This window comes from Salpingoeca rosetta (genome assembly GCF_000188695.1).
Source record: "Salpingoeca rosetta unplaced genomic scaffold supercont1.29, whole genome shotgun sequence".
Lineage (NCBI taxonomy): Eukaryota > Choanoflagellata > Craspedida > Salpingoecidae > Salpingoeca > Salpingoeca rosetta.
This window is the reverse complement of record NW_004754905.1, coordinates 474,704-497,543: the sequence shown is the minus strand read 5'-3', so window position 1 is coordinate 497,543 and position 22,840 is coordinate 474,704. Positions and strand designations below refer to the sequence as shown.

At 56.0% G+C, this 22,840-nt stretch overlaps 6 protein-coding genes across 6 annotated transcripts in view; 3 read left to right on the top strand and 3 right to left on the bottom strand.

Moving 5' to 3' along the window:
• PTSG_09204 (mbre TPR repeat protein) overlaps positions 1 to 2,783 on the top strand; it is a 4,672-nt gene extending 1,889 nt beyond the window's left edge. Inside the window, exons 5-6 of the mRNA XM_004989398.1 lie at positions 102 to 694; positions 921 to 2,783. Coding sequence (XP_004989455.1) covers positions 102 to 694; positions 921 to 2,514 — 2,187 coding nt within the window. The 3' untranslated portion in view covers positions 2,515 to 2,783. The remainder of the gene's footprint in view (positions 1 to 101; positions 695 to 920) is intronic.
• A 268-nt stretch (positions 2,784 to 3,051) lies between these two features.
• Positions 3,052 to 5,343, top strand: PTSG_09203 (uncharacterized protein; the record flags this gene model as incomplete). The annotated part of the gene is made up of 1 exon (XM_004989397.1): positions 3,052 to 5,343. The coding sequence occupies one exon, from the start codon at positions 3,052 to 3,054 to the stop codon at positions 5,341 to 5,343; it is 2,292 nt and encodes a 763-aa protein (XP_004989454.1).
• A 338-nt stretch (positions 5,344 to 5,681) lies between these two features.
• PTSG_12844 (uncharacterized protein) lies at positions 5,682 to 7,199 on the bottom strand. The gene has a single exon (XM_004989396.1). The coding sequence runs from the start codon at positions 7,153 to 7,155 to the stop codon at positions 5,824 to 5,826; it is 1,332 nt and encodes a 443-aa protein (XP_004989453.1). The 5' UTR covers positions 7,156 to 7,199; the 3' UTR covers positions 5,682 to 5,823.
• Positions 7,197 to 14,278, bottom strand: PTSG_12843 (DEAD/DEAH box helicase). Its single transcript, XM_004989395.1, has 19 exons — positions 14,050 to 14,278; positions 13,734 to 13,853; positions 13,479 to 13,557; positions 13,252 to 13,343; positions 12,919 to 13,051; positions 12,534 to 12,629; positions 12,252 to 12,320; positions 11,873 to 12,019; positions 11,358 to 11,442; positions 10,971 to 11,074; positions 10,413 to 10,497; positions 10,072 to 10,162; positions 9,780 to 9,926; positions 9,397 to 9,460; positions 9,043 to 9,167; positions 8,686 to 8,827; positions 8,309 to 8,419; positions 7,968 to 8,133; positions 7,197 to 7,539 (listed from the first exon to the last, which is right to left on the bottom strand). The coding sequence occupies exons 3-19, from the start codon at positions 13,491 to 13,493 to the stop codon at positions 7,424 to 7,426; spliced, it is 1,788 nt and encodes a 595-aa protein (XP_004989452.1). The 5' UTR covers positions 13,494 to 13,557; positions 13,734 to 13,853; positions 14,050 to 14,278; the 3' UTR covers positions 7,197 to 7,423.
• Positions 14,279 to 14,319: 41 nt separating this feature from the next.
• Positions 14,320 to 16,428, top strand: PTSG_09200 (uncharacterized protein). Its single transcript, XM_004989394.1, has 7 exons — positions 14,320 to 14,510; positions 14,641 to 14,739; positions 14,934 to 15,010; positions 15,139 to 15,240; positions 15,568 to 15,678; positions 15,942 to 16,080; positions 16,319 to 16,428. Exons 1-7 carry the CDS (start codon positions 14,466 to 14,468, stop codon positions 16,358 to 16,360), a joined length of 615 nt encoding a protein of 204 aa, XP_004989451.1. The 5' UTR covers positions 14,320 to 14,465; the 3' UTR covers positions 16,361 to 16,428.
• Positions 16,429 to 16,708: 280 nt separating this feature from the next.
• Positions 16,709 to 22,840, bottom strand: part of PTSG_12842 (uncharacterized protein) — a gene marked incomplete at both ends in the record, with an annotated part of 8,791 nt that continues 2,659 nt past the window's right edge. Inside the window, 12 exons of the mRNA XM_004989393.1 lie at positions 16,709 to 17,059; positions 17,192 to 17,431; positions 17,731 to 17,850; positions 18,079 to 18,219; positions 18,486 to 18,821; positions 19,039 to 19,430; positions 19,572 to 19,893; positions 20,125 to 20,846; positions 20,985 to 21,794; positions 21,952 to 22,113; positions 22,497 to 22,603; positions 22,698 to 22,762. Of these exons, the coding sequence (XP_004989450.1) occupies positions 16,709 to 17,059; positions 17,192 to 17,431; positions 17,731 to 17,850; positions 18,079 to 18,219; positions 18,486 to 18,821; positions 19,039 to 19,430; positions 19,572 to 19,893; positions 20,125 to 20,846; positions 20,985 to 21,794; positions 21,952 to 22,113; positions 22,497 to 22,603; positions 22,698 to 22,762 (3,768 nt within the window). The remainder of the gene's footprint in view (positions 17,060 to 17,191; positions 17,432 to 17,730; positions 17,851 to 18,078; positions 18,220 to 18,485; positions 18,822 to 19,038; positions 19,431 to 19,571; positions 19,894 to 20,124; positions 20,847 to 20,984; positions 21,795 to 21,951; positions 22,114 to 22,496; positions 22,604 to 22,697; positions 22,763 to 22,840) is intronic.

Genomic DNA, 22,840 nt, shown 5'->3' with positions numbered 1-22,840 from the left:
ACACACACACACACACACACACACACACACACACACACACAACAAGCCGAACGATGTTCTCCTGCTGCCGCCGCTCCTCATCCACCGCTCGCGACCCAGAGCCAGCCGAAGCACGACAGAAAGGAGGCGAGCTCGCCGCTTCAACGGCCGCTGTTGACGTGGTGAATGAGACACCAGTATCAAGCACCGCGAAGCCACAACAGCAGCCTACCAGCGAAGAAGGACAGCGAGGCGACGATGGCGAAGACGCAAAGGGCGTGACACAACACCAAGCACACCCAGCACCGACCACTTCGACTACTGTTTCTGCCGAGGACGAACATGCGATCCGCAAGGAAGGCGTGTCGCCTGCTGGGCTGCGCCAGTTCCTTGCCGATCTCAAGGCCGCACACCCAGACACGTACCAGAAGATGACCACCAAAGAGGCGTGCGACAGCGTGGTGATCCCACGCACCAAGGCGAAGCAGTGTGCGTATGTCGACGTCATGGATTCACAGCACGTGGGCAGGAAGGCGACCGTGTTTGTGTCGCACGCGTGGCGCTACAAGATCGTGGACGTGATTGGCACCCTCCTGGAGTTTGCAGGCGAGCAAGGCGAGGACGACGGCGAAGACAAAGCGCAAGTGTTCTTCTGGTTCGATCTCTTCATCAACAACCAGAATACGGACATCACAGCCAACCTTCCTCAAGAGTGGTATGGAGCTTGTGTCTGTACCTGTGTGTGTGCGTTTGTGTGTGTGTGTGTGCGTTTGTGTGTGTGTGTGTGTGTGTGTACGTGTGTGTGTGTGTGTGCGTTCGTGTGTGCGTGTATACATGTGTGTCTGTGTGTGTTCGTTGTTCACTTCCACCTGTCACCTCTGCAACCCATGCCCTCAACCTCCCGTCCTTGCCCCCCCCCCCCACACACACACACACTGCAGGTGGAGCACGACGTTCAAGGAGTCCATTGCTGCGATCGGCCACGTGCTGCTGGTGTTGACACCGTGGCACGACCCCGTGCCGCTGACACGGGCATGGTGCCTGTGGGAGATCTTCTGCAGCGCAAGTCAGGAAGACGTGCAGCTCACCATCCGGCTGCCGAACGCAGAGCGAGACGCGCTGAAGGAGGCTGTGCTGGAGACCTTCGAGGCCGTAACAGACGCAATGGTGCGCGTGCAGGCCGAGCGGGCAGACGCCTGGGACCCCAAGGACAAGGAGATGATCTTCAAGGCGATTGAGGACGGCGTTGGCTTCCTACACTTGAACAAGGTGGTCAAGGACCAGATGCGGAACTGGTGCTTCTCAGAGATGCTCTCCTTTGTGGAGCCAGCTGATGACGAGCAGGTTGATACGCCCCAGTTTGCGCGCCTCTGCTACAACGTTGGTGTGTCTCTCAAAACTGCTGGTCGTTACGACCACGCATTGTCTTTGTTTGAGCGGTCCCTGAACATCTACCTGGAGCGACACGGGCCAGAGCACGCAAACGTTGCGGGCGTATATGACGCCATGGCTCAGGTGTATGAGAGCAAGGGCGAGCATGACCGCGCCCAGGAGTACTTCCAAAAGAGCCTGCAGATTGCACTGGACACGTTGGGGGAGGAGCATCCTTCCACAGCAGGCACATACGGCAAGCTTGGCGGAGTGTATGAGAGCAACGGCGAATATGACCGCGCCATCGAGTACTACCAGAAGAGCCTGAAGATACAGCTGGACACGCTGGGGGAGAAGCATCTCGACATAGCAACCACATACAACGGCCTGGGTCAGGTGTACAGCAGCAAGGGCGAGTATGACCGCGCCATCCACTACTACCACAAGTGCCTGCAGACCTACCTTGAGACGCTGGGGAAGAAGCATCCGTACACAGCAACCGCATACAACAACCTGGGCCTCGTGTACAAGAGCAAAGGCGAGCATGACCACGCCGTGGAGTACTTCCAACAGAGCCTGCAGATCAAGCTCGACACATTGGGGGAGGAGCATCCGTCCACAGCAGGCACCTACAACAATTTGGGCCAGATGCACTACAGCAAGGGCGAGTACGACCGTGCCATCCACCACTACCACAAGTGTCTACAGATTTACCTTGGCACGTTGGGAGAGAAGCATCCATCCACAGCAACTACATTCAACGTCCTGGGTCAAGTGCACAACAGCAAGGGTGAGTATGACCGTGCTCTGGAGTACTACCAGAAGTGCCTGCAGATCGACCTGGACACGTTGGGGGAGGAGCATCCATCTACAGCAAACACGTATAACAGCCTGGGCCAGGTGTACAAGAACCAGGGTGAGTATGGCCGCGCGCTGGAGTGCTACCAGAAAGATTTGAAGATTACACTGGACACGCTGGGGGAGAAGCATCCAGACACAGCAACCACATACCATGACCTGGGCCAGGTGTACAACAGCAAGGGCGAGTATGACCGTGCAAAACAGCTGTTTCAACAAGCTGTCGACATCTGGATGGACACACTTGGCCCGGACCACCCACGCACCAAGATGGGGGTGCGGTGGCTCGATTCGTTGCACGAGTAACAACGAGAAAGCCTGTGTTTGACAGCACAGGTCGCGCCCAGTTTCAGCGTGTGTTGCTCGATTGCTGGCTCTGCGTTCTCAGACTTTGCCTGGTCCTGCATCAGTGCATCGTGTCATGGCACTCTTCTTCTTTGCAATGGTTCTTTGTTGTTGTCAGTTGTTCTCGTTAACTTCGGCGCTCTCCAGAAAACACTTGCATGACGACATTACATGATGTGACTGCTTATTGCATTACCGCATGCACATCTACACAACGACACCAACAAGACCAACTACACACGCACACCCTAACACACACTCGCATCACTTCGAAAAGCGTTGCTGCAGGCAGTACGCAAAGGAGAACGTGGACGTGGAGGACTTGTTGTGGGCGTGACACAAGAGAACGCGCGAAGTGGAGGGTGTGTGCTGTATTTCTGACACAACAGCCAATTAATTGTCGCATTCAAGGGTTGGAACAAACCCACTGCACACACACACACACACACATACACACACACACACACACACACACACACACACACCGCAGTTGCCACAATGAGCGACACTGTGAGCGTGAGCGAATGGGCCCTCATCGCGGAGCAGCTGTTCGCAATGTTGCCAGTGCAAGGCGATGCTGTGACATTGATGTCAGCGATGCACGCACGATGCACGCGACGTGACGGCGTCCGGGCGTTTTGCAACCTGATGATGACCTGCCGCGAGCTGTACCTCGACTTGCCGTGGGCAATGCCCAAGTGGTGCCTGTCAGACGTGCTGCTGACAGAGACTGCATACAACACGTTCATCTCACGGGCCGCTTGCCAGCGCATGCTCATCGTGGACTGGATGGACACGTTTCAGCCAGCCCTTGTCCGCGTGGAGGAAGAGGAGGAGGAGGACGAGGACGACGACGACGAAGACACGTCCGCCGGAGGCACCTCAACCACAACCGTATCCCGCGAGGTGTGGCTGGAGAACCGCTTTCTCGCGTACACCTGGCTTGGCGTCACATGGGACAGCAGATGCCCCTTCCTGCAGGCCAAGCTGATGACAACTCCGCGCACGGCAGGAGGATTCTGGTCAACGTTTGCTCGGTGCGGACGCGTGCATTTCGCGAAGCTGTCCGCCATGGACGCATGGGCTACTGCATCGCACGATGAGCAGATGGAGGAAGAGGCCGTGGAGGAGGGGCAAGCAGCGGAGGGGATGGAGGACACTCGCGATATGAACACAGCTCCACCAGAACAACACAAGCACCAGCAGCAAGAGCAGCAGTACCAGCAGCAGCACCAGCAGCAGCCACGAAGGCCAGCAGTGTTCTCGCTGGTGGCTACACTGCACAATCAACAGCAGGTTGATCGGTGGAGTGCGTTGCGCGACACAACCTTGGCTGGTGTGCAGGGCAGCCGTGTGGACCTTACCGTGACCGCAGGCCTGTCTTCGCTGGCCGCACGTGATGTGAACAAGCTGTACCTCTCCACGCTCGAGGCTGCCGTTGACCAAGTCTCGTTCGAGAAGGTGGCCCACGTCAACTGGATGACGCACGAGACACAACGCAGCATACGCGGCACATTTGCGGGCGTGGAACGGCTTGTCCTGAACAATGCAGCATCGGTAAATGACATTAGCGTGCTTGCAGGCATCCCCGCCATCACCTTGTCGTGGTACAGCTGTCCTCATCAGCCTGTGGACCTGGCGTCACCAGCAGGCGTTGACCTTTCGCCACTGTCGAGCATCAAGGAGTTGTCTCTCATCAGAGTGCGGTTTGCCAATGAGCAGCAAGCGTTCGCAACAGCACAACAACTTAAGCTCTCACGCGTTGCGCTCAGATGTGACACGCTGCAGGCCGCCAACGTCAAGCTGCACTCCCTTCTAACAGCGCCAGATGTGCTGCACCTCCCAAACGCCACCCACATTGAGTTGGTGTCGACCTTCCGTGTGAAGCGCGTCACGTGCCCAGCCCGCATCGACACGCTCATCATTGACGATTTCTCACACACGCCGCCAGCCATTCCAGAGTTTGAGCACGCGCATAAGGTGGACCTCAATCTGAACACGCCGCTGACACGGGAGCAGCTCGCAGACCTGGGCCGGCGCGTCGACAGCCTCGTGCTTCGTGGCACGACTGTTGCGCACATGGCTGATTTGCAGGACATCCCTGACGATGTCCATGTGCAGCTGATGAGCGTGTGCGTTGACGGGCCCGTGCCGACGTGCGTCAATGCTTTGGAGGTGTACCTGGAGGGGATTGACGGCTACCGCGGCGCTTGGATGAGCAATGTGCCCAACTTGCTCTTGCCTGGTCTGCTGCAGCACCGGCGCGTGCATGACCTGCATCTGTTGTCTGGGCGCAAGCTGTTGCACCTGAGTGAGTGCAACTTTGCCGGCGAGCTCTCTCGCTGTGATCGCCTCGACCTCTCCTTGTGCTCAGGATCCGTCTCAGTGTCACGCATCGAGTCGCTGATCATCGAAAAGGCAATACTGGGCTTATCATGCAGCGCGACAGCGGATGGGAGTGGCGCTGGACGCAAGACCATGGCTCGTGCACGCGAGCAGCTTGTAGTGACGGGCGTGCGCGACGTTGCACACTGCCGGCTGCAGCACTGCAGCATCGAGGCGTTTGCGGGGTGCATCGAGCACGTGCAGCGGCTCATCCTGTCGCGGTGTACCTTTGACAGCGTGGACGACCTCCCGTCTGTTGGATCACTGGTGCTGCGGGAGTGCACGACGGAAGACAAGGCGTGGCGGTGGCCAGACGTCGTGATGACTGGCCGCACACCAGCAGAGATGGCGCACGTCCTCATGCAGGGGAAGGAGAGATGTGAGCCGCGCTACTGGAGTTGGTGATGGATGTGTGTGTGTGTGTGTGTGGTGGGGGTGGGGGATGTGTGAAGGGGGCATGTGTGTGTGTGTGTGTGTGTGTGTGTGTGTGTGGTAGTGGAGCTCGGATGTTTGTCCCTGTGCTTGTATACACCCTCCTTGCGTTCCGTTTCATTCGCTTTGCCCCCCCCCCCCTCCCTCGCTAACATTTCTCATGGGCTTACCCCTCCTTCTCCTTTCATCTATGCCTGCGTTTTGCTGTTCGCGTTACTATCTCTCGTTCACTCCCAATCCAAAATGCACCGTAAGCTGTCAACTCACATGCTTAAGGAACATCAACAGAAGAAGCGTGGCAAAGAACCAGTCACGCTATCTGTGAAATACACACACACACACACGCATACACATACACACAACACAATCCCCCTCATATCTTGTGCCTCCTCCAGCGCCTCTTGTCTCTGCCCCACCCCATTTACTCGCGCCCCATGCCTCCCACTTCTCCAGTCAGCAGCCCGGGTCGATGACGAGCACGTGCTGTGCGTCAAAGGGGATGGCGTAGACGGCGCCGTTGTCGGCGACGACACCGTCCCACCAGCGGAATTCGGACGGGTCGAGGCCGTCCAGTTGGCCAAGTGCGATGCGTTCGCTCGACTGGGTTGCTGGGTCGATGACAAGAAGAGCGGACGAAGAGTAGGGAATGCCGATGACGCGGCCGTCTGTGGTGCGCACGCCGCCAATCCACTTGTTGCTGCCAGAGAAGCCGTCGATGGAGGTGATGTCGGTGGTGTTGGCTGTGGGGTCGATGATAAGCACGTTCTTGATGCCTGCAGGGATGCTGTAGATGAGGCCCGAGGGTGCGAGGACGCCGCCCAGCCACTTGAAGCTCTGTTGAGGGAGGCCGGCGATGACGGTGACGTCGGTGTTGTTGGTGGCCGTGTCGATGATGAGCACGGCCTCTGCGTCGCGCGGGATGCAGAAGATTTTGGTGCTCGTGGTGTCGGGGACGACGCCGCCATACCACTTGAACCCACCCAGCCCCGAGCCGGTCAGGCCAGACAGCGCGTCTGTATCTGAGGCTTTGGTGTCCGGGTTGATGATGAGGACGGAGGGTGCCGTGAATGGGATGCCGTAGATGAGGCCGTTGTTGCCGAGAACGGCGCTGCCCCATTTGGCCTGGTTGGGGCTGAACCCTTGCACGGTGACAGGGTCAGCGGTGTTTGCTTCTGGGTTAATGATGAAGGCGGACCGGGCATCGTGTGGCATGCCGAATATCAAGCCGTTGCCCGCAAGCACCCCACCGGACCACTTGCTTCCGCCAAAGAGGGTTGGAATGGTGCTGAGATCGATGGTGTTCGTGGCTGGGTCGATGATAAGGACGAACTCGGCCGAGAACGGGATGCCGTAGATGAGGCCGTTATTAGCCAAGACGCCGCCAGCCCACTTGCTGGAGACGCTGCCCGCACCCGCAATCAAGCTGGCGCTCAGTGGATACCTGCGACACAGCAATGCACGCAGCGCCTTACTTTCGTCCTGCAGCTCCGCCAGCTGGCTCGCCTGCGATTCAATCACATCCTGCTGTGCAGCTAGCAAGGCGGACACGTCCATGCCGTTGAGGTACACGGGCTGCAGCAGTGGGTCGCTCGTGTTGATATGGAGCGCGCCCGCGTCATCCTCCTCCATCACCGCCGCACCGTCGCACCGCAAAGACAGGAGGGCCAGGAGGAAGAGGACGAGCGAGGCGAGGGCGTGGGTGTGGCAGCGGTGGTGATGCTGGGTGGGGGAGGCGGTTGGTCTTGAAGCAAGCATGATGATGCTGATGGTCGCCCGCATCATCATTCATCGTCGTTGCGGAAGTTTGGTGGAAATCATCAACAAGGTTGTGGGGTAGAGTTTTTATTGCTTCACAGTCAAGGCAAAACGTGAGAAGGGTGTGTGTCGGGCAGAGAGAGTACAGGGACACAAAGACAGGGCAAACAAGCATGCACAAAAGAGAAGCATGGCTAGAGCACAAAAACCACACAGAAGGAACACGCGCACGCAGAGCGTCACGCCCGCGCCTTCTTCCTTTTTTTTTTTTTTTTTTTGGTTTTGGAACGCGGTTTGTTCATTTGCGGCTCTGGTATGCGCGGCGGGAGAGCATGCGGGAGAGGATGCGGCGCGCCTCGCAGTCCGGGAAGTTGGTCATGTCGTAGTAGTGGGGCGCCAGTTCAAGCAGCCAGTCTACAGGGAAGTGAGGGAGGGAGGGGGGTTGCGAGTGAGTTGCGGAAGGAGGAGGGGGGAACGATGAGTGTGGGCTACAGAAATGGCCAACGTCGCATCGTGTGTTGCGGAGAAGAGTTGACACGCATTGACACATAAGGAGAGACAGGGAGGTAGACAGGGAGGTAGACAGGGAGGCAGACAGACAGATCTACAGATAGTTGACAGGCAGGTAGACAGGTGGACAGGCAGGCAGACAGGAAGGTAGACAGGGAGGTAGACAGGTGGACAGACAGGCAGATCGACAGACAGTCGACAGGCAGGTAGACACACAGACAGACACACACAGACACAGACAGACAGACAGACACAGACAGACACAGACAGACAGACAGACAGACAGACACACACACACACACACAGACACACACAGACACACACACACACACCTGGCTTGATCTGGGTGACGGTGCGGATGTAGTTCTTTGATGTGAGGACAAACTCGTGGTAGAGGACCCACTCGGGCTTGTGGTCGAGCGCCGTCGACGGGTGCAGCATCACAACCTGGTTGTCCTTGATCGTCAGGTAATGCCCAGACCGCTCAAGGTGCGCAACCTGCAATGTGCAGATGCGCGTGTGTGCGCATGTGCGTGTGTGTGTGTGTGTGCGTGTGGTGAGCAAGTGTTGGCAGGTTCGTAATTGCACACACACACACACACACACATGAACAAAGGCTTCCACCTACGTAAACAGTCCATTCACACACACACACACACACACGCACACACACCTGCATGAAGAAAGCGTTTGCCATTGCGCGGCGGATGTTGAGGTAGTAGTCCTTGCTGTGGAAGTTGGTGCTCACGCGCTCCAGCCCAAGGCGGTCCATGATGCGCGCAAGCTAAAGGGGGGGGGGGGAGGGGAGAAGAGGGGAGTAGAAGGTGGTGGTGACGGTGTGGTACGTTGACAAACGTGATGTGAGAATGACTGTCGGCACCGACAATTGGTGGTTTTGAAGAAGGTCAGCGAAGGCAACACACAGCACACGACAGACAGACAGACAGACAGACAGACACACAGAGACACACACACACACACACACACAGACACACACACAACACAACACAACACACACACACACACACACAACGACGGCTGCTCCCGTACCTGCTTCCTGACTTCGTCTGCGCTCTTCATGGAACGGTGCTGGATAAAGTTGTCCCAGCACCACTGCGAACTGCCCGAGTTTTGCTTGTACGCGTGATACACGTTTAGCAGCGTCAGGTGGTCCCCGTCCACGTGCGCAAACCTGCGCAGGTGGGTTGTGTCGTGGTGAGAGGCAAGGGGGGGGGGTTGCAATGATACAGGTATAGCGCGGGTACAAGCAAACACATAAAACTGTCCTGACATGCACAGTGCACACGCACACACACGCACACACGCACACACACACACACACACACACACACACACACACACGACACACACACACACACACACACACACACACACACACAATCTTACCTGGCCTTTGCCTCGTCTGCGGCGCGCTTTGCATCGTTGGGGCGGAGGAAGCAGTTTGGAACAGAGAGCATCGCCGCAATGGACAGAATCTCGTTCGAGCACTTGAACCCGACAGACGCAATCAGCTGGGGAAAGTTGAGAGGGGGAGGGGAGGGGAGATGGAGAGGGCGGGATGGTGAGTGCATGGTGAGGTAGACAAGCAGGAGGAGGTGACTTAGAATTGTTGTTGTTGTTGTTGTGTGTGTGTGCGTGCTGTGTAACAAGTGCTGTCCTGTTGCTTCCACCACTCAAAGCTCAGGTCATCCCATTTGACGACGCAATGTCATGCCACGTCGTGTGGCTGCGGCGCCTCACCATCTTAGAGAGCTGCGGGTCAAGCGGGAATTCGGACATCTTCGCCCCGAGATCCGTCAGCTCGCTGGTGGTGGTGGTCGTGGGGGTGGTGGTGGAACATGGAGGAGAGAGGAGGAGGGGGAGGAAGAGGAGGAGAAGGAAGGGTTGAGCATGACGTGTGTGGATGTGTGTGTGTGTGTGTGTGTGTGTGTGTGTGTGTGTGTGTGTGTGTGTGTGTGTGTGTGTTGGGGGGTGGGGTGTTTTGTTGTCGGGTCGTGAGCAGAAGGATTCACACATCCACAACATAACAAAGCAACATATCACTTTCACACACACGTAAACGTACACACACCAAAACACACACCACAACATTCATCCACAGCACCATGCCGGCGCGCGCTCACCCCTCGTCGTCGAGGGCGCCGAGGTAGTTGAGGAGTTCGAGTGCGCGCATGAGCGTTTCAGGCGCCGGCGGGTCCATAAAGTCAAAATGCACCAAATCGTCAATGCCAAGTTTCTTCAGCTGCAGAATCACAGAGCTCAGGTTCGACCTACGTGCGCGGTTGTTGGGAGTGAGTGAGTGCGTGTGTGTGTGTGTGTGTGTGTGTGTGTGTGTGTGGCTTGGTGGCTGCAGACCCAACAACAACAGCAACAACAACAGCAGCCATCACCACCCCCAACCATCAGCACCGGCACCTGAGAATCTCTGGGTATGTGTTCTCCTGCATCTCGGAGCGAAACGCCTTCTCCGTGTACAGCCGGAACGCCTTGCCCTCCCGCGTACGCCCTGAGAGCAGCAGCGGCAGCAGCGGTGTAGCATACACATGCGTGCGTGTGGGAGCGTGTTTTAGTGGGTATGCGTGTGTGCGTGTGTGCGTGTGTGTGTATGTGTGTTTGAGTGAGTGAGTGTGTGTGTGTGTGAGTGAGCGAGTGAGTGTGAGTGTGTGTGTGTGTGTGTGTGTGCTCATTTGCAAGAGCAGTGAGAATGCACCACCACCACCATCACCGCCATCATAACCACCACCGCGTTGGCTCACCGGCACGGCCTGCGCGCTGCTGTGCGCTGGCCTTGGAGATGGCCGTCACCAGCAGCGACTCCACGCGCACGCGCGGGTTGTACACCTGTGGAAATAAAGGGGAGGAAGGGGGTGCAGGATAGAGATAGGGAGGAGGTGGTGGTGGAGGGTTGGACGGCGGTGGGGAGGGGAGGGGCGGCAGAAACAAGGGGAGGCAGAAACAAGGGGAGGCAAGGGATAACGGGAGGAGAAGGACGAGGGGATGAGATGTGGAGACAAAAGTTGGTGAGGCATTCCTCACATCAGGCAGAGCACAGACAAGAGCTTTCCTGACTCCCACGCCCATTGCGCATGAAAAACATCTCCTTCCAACACGCTTCTTCGCTGTGCGTCAGCCGTCCGAGACCACCCCGACCACCACCATCACCACCACCACCACGCTGACGACAACGACAACAATGGTGACAACAACGACCCCGACCACCACCACCACCACCACCACCACGCTGACGACAACGACAACGATGATGAAGACGACGACCACCACCACCACCCCTCTCCACGCGCGCCCGGTCGCACCTTCTGCTTTGAGAAGCCCGGGTCGATGACATACACAATTCCGTCAATGGTGATGGACGTCTCGGCAATGTTTGTCGACACGACAACCTTCCGCCCAACGGCGCCTGAAGTGTGGACAAGAAGGGGAGGGGGTTGGAGAGGGGGGGGGGTGTTGTTGCGAGGTTGCATGAGTTGAGCATAGTGTGTGTGTATGTATGTGTATGCGTTTGTGCATGCGTGTGTGTGCATGTGCGCGTGTATGTTCGCGTGTGTGTATGTGCTTGTGCATGTGCGTGCGTGTGTGCATGTGTGTGGGAGAGTTGCTCATGCGTTTGTGCGCGTCACGTGTACAGAAGCACGCAGGACACACGACCAGCACGACCAGCACGACCAGCACGACCAGTGTACCGTTGGGGCGATCTGCCGGTGCGGGCTCGAAGATGCGCTGCTGCAGCGCCGGTGGCAGTGACGAATACAGCGGAATCACGCTCACCTGAATTGCAATGGGGCGTGGGGGATGAGAGAGAGAGAGACCGTGGCTTGGTGCAGGCAAGCGAACGCATGTGCACACTTGCACAACACGGTTTGACGCCGCAGACACAGGCGCACACCGATAGAGAGAAAGAAAGAGAGAGAGAGAGAGAGAGAGAGAGAGAGAGAGAGAGAGAGAGAGAGAGAGAGAGAGAGAGAGAGAGAGAGAGAGAGAGAGAGAGAGAGAGAGAGAGAGAGAGAGAGAGAGAGAGAGAGAGAGAGAGAGAGAGAGAGAGAGAGAGAGAGAGAGAGAGAGAGAGAGAGAGAGAGAGACGCACGCACACGCACACACACACGCACACGCACACACACACACACACACAAACACACACACACGCACACGTACACACACGCACACACACACACACACACACACACACACCGCCACTGACCGGGCCAACTTCAGAGCCGAGGGCGTCGCACTCGCGCTTGATCTTCCTGCAGGCCTCCTCAATCTCCTCCTGACCCGTCAGAAACAGCAGAATGTCGCCCCGTTCCTCCTCAACACGGTGGATCTGCACTGCCGTCCGCACAGCAGCCTGATGTAGTTGGGGGATGTGTGATGTGATGTGATGTGTTAGCGCGGTGGTGAGAGGGTGAGTTGGGTATGATGGGAATGAAGGCTTGAGCACTTGCCATTGCAGCAACCACCACGCATCCAATCACCCACCACCACGACACACCCACCATCACCACCACCACCATCACCATCACCACCACCATCATCATCACCATCACCATCACCACCACCACTGTAACCCCTTTCTTCACCTCGAGGTAGTCGCGCTCAGGCTCCTGCGTGTAGAAAATCTCCACGGGAAACGTGCGCCCGGGAATGTCCTGGTGTGGTGACGTGATGATGATGGGAAGGTGGTGTGCGATTTTTTGTTGTGACGAAGCACCAATGAGCAGGCAACACGTATGACGTGACACAACAGCAACAATAACAGCAGCAATGACAGCACAGCAACAGAAGCAGCAGCCCAACAACACCGCCCATACTACTCCCTTTCCATCACCCCCTCCCCTCTCCGACACAGCAGAGCACCGCACCATGCGGGGGCAGCTGTTGAAGTACTCCTGGAACTTGCCGGCGTCGAGCGTGGCACTCATCACCACCAGCTTCAGGTCCTCCCGCTTCGGCATAATCTGACGAGGATGAAGAGGGCGGGGGAGAGGTGATGGTGAATGGTAGGGGGTGGTGGTGAATTGTGGGTGTAGCATCAAAGGTAGGTCAGCTGACGGTGAGTGCTTGCTACGATATGCAAGAAGATGACGCGCATAAGCGCAAGCACACACACACACACATCGTCATACATCGTCATACATCGTCACGCACACACACACACACACAAACACACACACACACAAACACACACACACACATACACACACACACACACACAATCGCCCATCGTCACACACACAACTGGCCCACCTCCTTGAGGAGGCCCATGAGGATGTCTGTGGAGAGGGTGCGCTCGTGCGCCTCATCCAAGATGATGACGCCGTAACGTGACAGCAGCGGATCAGCCATCGCCTCCCGCAGCAGCATACCGTCCGTGCAGTACCTGCCGTGGAGCAAGCGGGTGGAGGTTTGGGGAGGGGGTGAATGGGGAGTGGTGTGGATGTGGTGCTTGTGGTGGATGTGGATGGGGGGGGGGTGTGTCGGGTGTGTAGGGTGGGGGATAAGGCAGAACAACGCACGCACACACACACACACACACACACATACACGCACGCACACGCACATATACACGCACATACTCACTTGAGGACGGTGTTTGGGGAGGTGCAGTCCTCGAAACGGATGGTGTAACCGACATGCTGGCCCAGCGCAATGTCCATCTCATCCGCAACACGCTGCAGCAGTCGCGCACACACACACAATATGTACGTGTATGTCAGTACAAAGACTACTTGGGGCACAAACAAGTACAACCTTTCCTTCAGCAACACTGTCAACGTTGGCCACCCACCACCAAAGAACATGCGCACCTGTGCCACGCTCATGGCGGCAACACGACGGGGCTGTGTGCAGGCCACGAGCTTGCCGGCGCGAACATCGCAGCACCACCTATGTGTGTGTGTGTGTGTGTGTGTGTGTGTGTGTGTGTGTGTTGCAAGCGCGGTGCACACGCGCACAAAGGTGCAGGTCCAAAACAGCGGCAACAAACAGAGTGGCAAGCCCTCGTAACCTGTGCCACACTGAATTACACACGTACTCTCGCACGCAAAACACACAAAACTCACTGTGGAATCTGTGTGGTCTTGCCTGGAACCAGTCTCGCCAACGAGCACCATCTCCTTGGACTTGCGCAGCATATCCAGAAAGTCGGACTTGAACTTCCACACTGGCAGTTTCATACGGCCCTAGCATAAAGATGGAAAGTTGTCGAGGTTACGTTATTGCAAGCACACGGCACGGCAAAGCAGAGCAGCCGCACGCAGATGCGGGGGGGGGAGTGGAGGAGGTGCGGCCATCACACGCCATCACACGGACACACGTGATCACTCAACCCTTCCCGCCCCCCTCGAAACACACACACAGACACACACACAGACACACCTCGAGGATGTCATGGTAGCGGCGCGAGTACGGGCGCCCCGTCCATGGGTTGGTGGTTTCCATTGGAGCGCGCTTCGTGGCGTTGTCGTCCTCGCTCCCACTGCCTGCCTTGCGCTTTGCGCTCATGCCCACTGCTCTGTGAAGGCGTGTGCGTGTGAGGGGGTTGTCTTGGTTGGATGCGTTTGCTTCCTCGTGGTCTTTGGGTGAACGCGCTCACGGCAAAATTGTCTTTGGGTCGGAAGGCAAAGCTGACGTTGACGATAACTCATGCATGATTTCCAGCAATCGTCACGAACGGATATCGCACGGCAGAAGCAGACCAACAACACGAACGAACACAAGCAGACAAGAAACGACAGAAGAGGCTAGCTCGCAAGCGACCCACACACACACACACACACACACAATACAGCGTCATGGCACTGCCATATGTTGATGACATTGAAGCCAGCAGAGAGCAGGTACACTTGTGTGTGCTTACGTGTATGTGTGTGGGTGTGTGCGTGCGTGTGTGTATGTGTGCGTGTGTGTACGCTTTGTCTGCTTGTGTTGCTTGCTTCCATCAACGCTCACCGATGACTGCTTGTGCAGGTGAATGCACTGCTGGCAGAGGAGATGGGATCCATGGGAAAGCCCTCACAGAAACAGTACCTGTCCCACCTCCCTCTTCCGAAGGCATTCCAGTTTGAAGTGAGGCCTTAAAGCGGTGGCGTGGAAATGAGGGGCTCTCAATGACTGTGCCCGTTTTGTCTCAAACTGTCGTCCTGCTTTGCATTTATCACCGCCAACCACGTCTCATCAACTCAACGCACGCACACACACACGCACACACACACACACACACACACACACACACACATTCAACGCACGATCGTTGCTGACAGCGCACATCCATGGTCAAGCACCATTTGCAGGAGATGGAGGAAGGCTCGTACAAATCGCCAGAGTTTGACACATACAGGTCTGTCAGTGGTGTCGAGTGGAAGGTGCTTTGAGGTGGCGCTTGCAAAGTGCACGCACCAGCTGTGCATGCGCTTGTTCGTCTGCACCCTCACACGCTCAACAAACAACACACAACACAATGCGCAGGTACGATCTGCCTGCGCCGAGCCAGGCATTGAAGAACGACCCAGAGGCGTGGAAGGAAAGCGTCAAGAACGCATACGCACAACTGGAGCATCAGCGAAACAGGTAAGCGCGTGTGTGTTTGCGTGTGTGTGTCTGTGTGTCTGTGTCTTGTGTCCGTCTGTGCGTGTGTGTGTGTCTGTGTCTGTGCGTGCTGAGCTGTGCTGTGCTGAAACCGGGAAAAAACAACAACAACAACAACAACAACAACAACAACAACAACAACAACAACAACAACAACAACAACAACAACAACAACAACAACGAGACCAGTGACTTTCAGCCTTGCACATACACATACAAACACAACTGTGCATCGCACTCACGCTCCGCTCTTTCCAACGCCTTCTCCTCCCCCTTCTCCCCCTCCACTTCTCCTTCCCACTCGTACAGGATCGACAACCTTGAGCTGATGACGCAGTTTGGCGGGCAAAAGTGGACCCGGTACGTGGAGCAGCTGCAGGCGCTGCAGAACCGCCTCCAGGCAGCCCTCGATGCAATCAAGTAAGTGGGGGAGTGGGGTGTGTGGGGTGGGGGGTGTGTGTGTATGTATGTATGTATGTATGTATGTATGTATGTATGTATGTGTGTGTATGTATGTATGTATGTATGCATGTATGTATATATGTATGTGTGTGGTATGTACGTTTGGGGTGCCATCCTTTCCACCATCCCAAAACTAAATATCATCTTTTTGGTCCCCCCCCCCCCCCCACCTCCCGTCTTCTCCTCCTCACCACCACCGCCAATTTGCTCGAACGCTGCAGCCAGGACATGGAGGACATCAACTGGCAGCGGCAGAACGAGCAGCAGGCCGCCGGGCAGGAGTTTTACCAGCTGGAGGTGCGCTGGGGCGAGCTCGTCGCGGCAAACTACCAGCTCGAAACAATCTGCAGAGCCATCGAGGTGCGCAGGGGACGTGGAGACGTGTGTGTTTGTGTGTGTGTGTGTGGGGGGGGCATGGGTGTTTGTTTTTGTGTGTCTGTGTCTGTCTCCGGCATTGCGGTCTGCGAGTTTGTCAAATGTGCGATTCTCACTGTAAGTTCACACACACACGCACGCACGCACGCACGCACGCACGCACACACACACACACACAAACACACACACACAACGTACAACGTACAACGCACGTCTGTGGCAGCAACAACAACCACAGCAGGAGGAAGCGGCAAAGGAAGAGTGATGAAGGAAACGATGAAAGTGACGCGCATGTGTTTGTCAACGGTGGAAGTAAAGCAACAACTGAAGCGATCAAAGGAAAGAACAGGTGTGACTGGTGATGATGGTAATGGGGCGAACAGGAAGAGGCACGCATGGGAAGCAAGAGGCACGCCACGCAGGAGCAGGTGTGCAACAAGGGAACCAGCAAGCGACACACAGACACATACACACCTAGACGCGCATGCACATACACACACACACACACAAAGCCCGAGACGCACACGCACAGACACAGGCACGCACACACACACACACACACACACACACACACACACACACACACACACCAAGATGCACGTGTAAGTAAGTGCTATGGTTTAGGCCTCCGCCTCAGGGATTCGAGCACAGCCTTGTGTTCGGATTGACGAAAGGGCACATTGCAACGCTTCAGCGTGGGGAAGAGCCACCGCTTCAACACTTCCACGGGTGTGAGGATGCCGCGCTCTTGTAGGTCTTGCGGCTCGACAGCACGAGACAACTCGCGCGTGAAGCACGTGAAGCACGTGTCAAACTTCCTGACTTGCTCGGATGAGGAGTGCGTTTCGACGCTGTGCATCCCCTTGCTGCTACTGGGAGACATCTTGGCGCCGCCGTCGCCTAGAAGGGCATCAAGCCGCTTTTGCATTATCTGCTGCAACTCGGCCTCGGAACGAAGGGGTGTCTTGAGATTGGGGACAACATTGCAGTCAATACAGTGGTCAACGATCAGCGTGAGTAGACGTGGGGAAGGGTGGTTCATGAATAGCGCATGTTTGTGCCAAGTGCAACGCTGACTGGGCAAGCAGAGTCTTACCGATGGGCCAAGAACAAGAAAGTCATCGTAGCCATCGAACCCATCGTCCTCATCGTCACCACCATCACCATAATCAGCGGCACCATCATCATCATCATAATCACTGTGCTCAGCAGCCGATGTGCACGCCTGACGCCTCGCATCGTCTGGCAAAAGCGTGGTGCCATCCCGATCGTCATTGTCTTCTTGTGTGTGCACGAGAAGAAGATCAGCTTTGTTGAAACACAGCAATACCGGAATCTGAAATCATTTCCGCATTCCAAGGCGTGAGTTGGGCAGGGGCGTCAAAATTGAAAAGAAGATTGTCTCCAGTGTTTCACAAACTGGTGCACAAGTCCACATTCTTCCCTTCAACGCAAGGTCAAAGGTGCGTACTCACACACACGCAGGTTCACGCACACACACACACACATGCAGGTTCACGCACACACACACACACACACACACACACACACACACACACACACACACACAGCACACACGCACGCACACACACACACACACACACACACACAGAGCATTCACAATGCAGCACGTACGTCGTGTTTGAGCGCCATGAGGAAGGTTTCCTGGACACGCATGGTGTTGGACTTGTCCGCCTCAACCACGAAAATACAAGCGTCCAAGATGGAGTAATGGGAAGAAAACGCGTCGCGGACCTGCCATGTACGCGTGAGGTTCCAATGAACATCAGCAACTCAACTCCAAGCCGCCGTCACACAACGTGCGACACTCGCGGCCCACATTCAAGCGCCCAACAGCAAGGATTAATCGTATCAACGCAACGCCGCATGCTGCCAGGGCTCTCACCGCCACGCCGTCGAAGCCCTCCCCACCAAGTCCCCCAACCCCGTTTCCCTCAACAACTTTCTCTCGTCTATCTTTACCGCGTGATTGACATCGTCGTTGCCGGGGAAATCCACAAACACAATGTGCTTGACCTGTGGCCACTTGTGGAATTGAATGCGCATGGTGTTGATGGCAGAGTCTGCAACGGCCTTGAAGTTGAGGCGGGACAGAAGCGTGCTCTGCATGGCAGCGAAAAGTCATGCCCACAGGACAACCATAAGAACACAACGCAACTCTTTGAGAGAGCGATAGCCGAACACTAAACCAGACACAAGAACACGCAGACAGGCGCACATTCAGACACCTACACCCATACCTACACCCACACTCACACCCACATCCACATACACATACACACACCCACACCCACATACACATACACACATACGCAAGCAAACAGCACGACAGACACCGCCTGACGACCATAACAGGGTACATGTCACACCTTGCCCGTCTTTGTCGTCCCCACGATGCCAAACATGAACGTGTCTGCGAGAATGGTCCTGAGGCGATAAATCAGCCAAACGTCACGGAGAAACATGAGCGCCCGTTTGCGTGCAGTGGCGTCGTCACTGATGTCGTACAAGGGCCCCCCTGACCGAACTTTGGAGAAGTACTTCAGAACAAAGTCATCTGTGACGAGGTCAGCTGGCTCAAAGGGATGACCAACGACCGCCTTCATCTTTTGCGCAATACCCTTGGTCACAATGGCCTTCTCAGCGAAGTACATTGGTTCGCTGGGAACGTCCTCCGCGTCGAGTGTCAGCAGTCGTAGCATAAGCTGGGTGGAAGACACGCACGCATGCATGGAGCAAGAGCGAGGGTGGTGAAGGGGCAATTGAGATTCAGATTTGACGTGCATCCAGCAAACACCATGTACCAGGAACAAAAACAAGAACAAAGCTAGAAGAGCAGTAACAACAATAACAGCAGCACCCAAGCATAGCTACAACAACGTGCGCACACATACACACGTCAACTAAAGCAAAGCACAGCACCTGGACATTCTTTTGGTATTCAATCTGGTTCCGCTTAATCGTGTACAGCACCCCACTGCTGCACAGAGCTGTAGCTGCGCCAACTCCCTGGAGCAGGAAACTTGGTTCGATCACGACTAGAGATGCTGTGCCAACGGACCCAAGAGCGACAAGGCCAATACCAGCAGCCACGAAAGAAGCCGCTACCATCGCGGTCAACCCCGATCGCACAGCAATGTCGGGGAAACCGGTGCGGGCAAGTACTTTTCGCGTTGATTGGGCGGTGAGTTTCACGGCTTCATGAGCGGTCAGCGCAGCATCCGATTGAAAGGCCTGTGGAACGTCACGGTAGCGGTGGATCTTGCTGGGGGCGTCTTCTTTCGTTGCCTTGTCTGTACGAGCGTTCTGCAGCACTAGCCATCATCAAACGCAAGAGCACACGCATAGATGTGAGAATGTACACGCGTATGAGTCGGTACGCCCAATACACTGATTCAGTTCAACAACGGTGGCCACCCACTATTCACACACACACTCAAAGGAGTACAAATCACCTGCGTTGAGCGCTGTTCTGAGATGGTCGGCCACAAAGGTCTGGAGCGTACTTCGAGCAGGTTCCGCAGGAGTCCTGTCCTGGCTTTCACCCGGAGTGTGTGCTGCCGTGGCCGGGATTGCCTCCCCTGTTGTTGCTTGATTTTTGGACTGCTCCGACGCCACTGAAGACATAAGCACCTCTTCAGAGGCAACAGCGCTTGCATTTTTGGACAGCCACCGCTCGGCAGGCGAGGAAATGGCACCAGACTCCAGCTGCGTGAGAATGTCAAGCACCTTCTCTTGCTGCATCTGATCGTGCGAGAACAGCGTCAGTAAGACAGCCTGGAGTTTTGCGTGTGAGTGTGTGCGCACGTGTCAATGGATGGCGACTGCTTTTCAGTGGCGCACTTGATCATACCAGCGCGCGCACACACACACACACACACACACTTTTACACACACACACACACACAAGCAAACAAGGTGCATATTCACTCGCTCCCACCACCATGTTACTGGCACGCAGTCGTGCAACAAGACAGGGCAGATGCACATCTGACAGCATCCACGTACCTGATTTATGACCTCGTCGCGTGGAAGTTTTGCGACTGCAGACAGCTTTCCAGACATGGGCAGGTCGGAGAGCTGTGTGACATCCACCATGATAGTGGTTGGCCGGGTGCTGAATATTGTGTGGAACCGAACCTCAAAAACCGAACGCGCAAGCTCCTTCTTGCATGTGATTGTGACTTCCAGCCTCTGGCAATGCTCGAGGTACAAGGGGAAGAACTGACGCCCAAATTCGTCAAGGGAGCTCGTTACGTGTGTCACAAATGCAAACCCCTTGCCTGTAAAAGCAAGGTGGTGCTGCTGGTGACTGGGTGTCGAGGTTATGCTGGAATGAAGAGGCTGAAATTCCATCTTCTGAGGCGCAGAGAAGTCGGGGTTGTCGACCTTCAGGCTCGGCAGCGCTTCGCCCTGTTGCGGATACCAGGCGCGCCGGTTCGTGAGCTGACAGCCTTGTTGGTAATGCATGAGCATGTGGTACTGCAGAAGCCCTGCGTTGAGGTTCCGTAGCGACGTGCTCTTGAAGAGCGCCTCACGAATGCTTTCTGGTTCGGTGTGTGGAACCCAGTCTTCGCCTTGGCGAATCAGGTACGTGCCAAAAGCAGAGTAGTTGCACTGGATGCTTGTCCTGGCTAGGGCCTGAAGACAGGAAGCAAGCTTGGACCATAAGTTGGAGTCCGATGGCCCAGGCAGCATGGACATCAACCCGGGTAAGCGCATTTGTAACTCTGCGCCAATTTTGGGGAAGACTTGCTCAAGAGAAGAGGCAGCCTGCTGCATCGATTGCCACGACCAAATCGCTTGGTCCTCTGCAGGCTGGTCAGCTGTTGCTTGCGCATGCGCGGGTGTCGCCTGCTGCGGTGCACTGGGCTGGAAGGTTTGTTTGAGAATCGCCTCGGTCAAGCGCTGTCGCTCCATGGACTTTGACCCGCCTTCAAATGCGCGTGTGAGCAGCACGAGCACGCGAGGAACAATGTCCGCCTTGTTCACATAGAACCGGCAGTTCTTCCGCGCCACGTGTGTATGCCCGAACTGCTTCTCAAACTGGGCAGCAAACTTGTCGTCGCCGACGAGAGGGGCGCCAAAGGCGGCAACGTGCACGTTCTGGCGAATGCAAAGCTCATCGCAGCGAAGAAGAACACGGAGTGCCACCAGCTGAGCAAGTGCACCGCCGAGAGAGTGGCCGCAAAACACCAAGCGGTGTCGCTTGTTCGCCTTGGTGTCACGCAGCAGGTTGAGAAAGGGCTCAATAGGAATCGTCTCTGCCACTTCCAAAAACCCAAGGTGCACATTTCCTTCGATGGCATCTCGCATTGGGGGTCTGGCAAGGGCCTTCATGTCAGTCATGACGTGTTGCAGGGTTTGGGTGTTTTGAAAGCAGATGTACACCGGCGTCGTGCTTTCGCCGTTGAGTGCGTCGTCGTCGCCAATCGCGACAATGAAGTGGTGGCTGCTTGCTGCGTTTGCTGTGAAAGCAATCTGTTTCAGTTGGTGGTACCCATTCCGAGAACCTAGTGCCTTCTGCACATGACGCCGAATCGCAACGTCTTCGTTGCCGCCTCCATTGTTGAGGCATTCGGCCAAGAGTAGGCACATGTCGTCATCTCGACGGTGAATGATACTCGGAAGTAGCTGTGGGCTTGGCCTAAACACCAGGGTTGCGTCAAGGCCTCTCACTGAATGAAGAGAACAGGCAAGGTTTCGGTGAGAGCAGGGCAAACGCAATCACCGCATGGAGGGCCGGGGGATGGATCAGTTCATCATCTCCAACAACACCCACAGGCACAGGGGTTGCAGGTCTTGTTTCAAGTAGGTAAATTGGCACCGACTTACGCCTCTGGGGATGAGACTGAAACTGCTCCATGAGTTGCGACGGTGTGATGCCTCTTTCGACTCTTGGGTGCGCTCCCGTGAGTACAACTTGTGCAACGCCTTGTATCACGATGGCAACGAGGTGATGGCCGGGGCGAACACCAGCTTGAAAGAGCTGTGATCCTGTCACGCATATCAGAGGATGGAGCATAGCATGAATGGCATGAGAGCAGACAGGGCTTGAACATTGAAGGTGCAAAGGGGGAAGGGGGGAGGGGGGTGGCTTCTACTGTCAAGAGTGTGGGGGAACGCGATGCAGGGGGCAAATTGCAGCCACACAATCACATCGATCAGTTTACACGCAATGTCAGCACAAGGATATGTTTGAGAAGGGTACGGACGTGTCAGAGTATTGAACCGTCCAATCACTCCCATGTGCACTTGTGCATGGGTGGGAGCACTGGGCCCAGCGATCAACGAACAACACTGGAGCAACAAGGCACCAAGCACCACGTCAAGCTCAGCACCGCTTCGTTCACCGTCTCCGCCTCATACTCTCCAAATACCTTGACGAAGAAACGAAACATAGTGACCGCCGCCTTCGCTCTGTTCTGCTTCGACGAGGCCAAAGGTGGCAACAGCAGCATAAAGGTCGGACACAACCACCTCGACACTCGCTTGAGAGGCAGGTGGATCCATTGACATGCTGGTGGATTGCTCTTGGTCTTTGGGATTGATTTGTGACCACGCAGTAGGAAAGGGGCGACTCGGGCTTGAGTAAGGCTGCAGCGATGTGGGAGAACTGAAGGACAAATGGAGGTGGGATGAGGGTCTGGTGGGGGAGTGAAGGAGTGACGGCTGAAGGCTTGACGGTGAGACACAGTCGAAAGAAGACTCGACGAAGACTCGA

Bases quoted from the DNA above. Each gene is read 5' to 3' on its own strand.
- PTSG_12844 (XM_004989396.1), bottom strand. From the start codon at position 7,155: ATGATGATGCGGGCGACCATCAGCATCATCATGCTTGCTTCAAGACCA.
- PTSG_12843 (XM_004989395.1), bottom strand. The intron at 12,630-12,918 runs GTGGGCCAGTTG...CATCCTCGTCAG, and splicing joins TCATGGGCCTCCTCAAGGAG to ATTATGCCGAAGCGGGAGGA. The intron at 12,321-12,533 runs GTGCGGTGCTCT...TCACCACACCAG, and splicing joins TCAACAGCTGCCCCCGCATG to GACATTCCCGGGCGCACGTT.
- PTSG_09200 (XM_004989394.1), top strand. From the start codon at position 14,466: ATGGCACTGCCATATGTTGATGACATTGAAGCCAGCAGAGAGCAG. The intron at 14,511-14,640 runs GTACACTTGTGT...CTGCTTGTGCAG, and splicing joins TTGAAGCCAGCAGAGAGCAG to GTGAATGCACTGCTGGCAGA. The intron at 14,740-14,933 runs GTGAGGCCTTAA...CGTTGCTGACAG, and splicing joins CGAAGGCATTCCAGTTTGAA to CGCACATCCATGGTCAAGCA.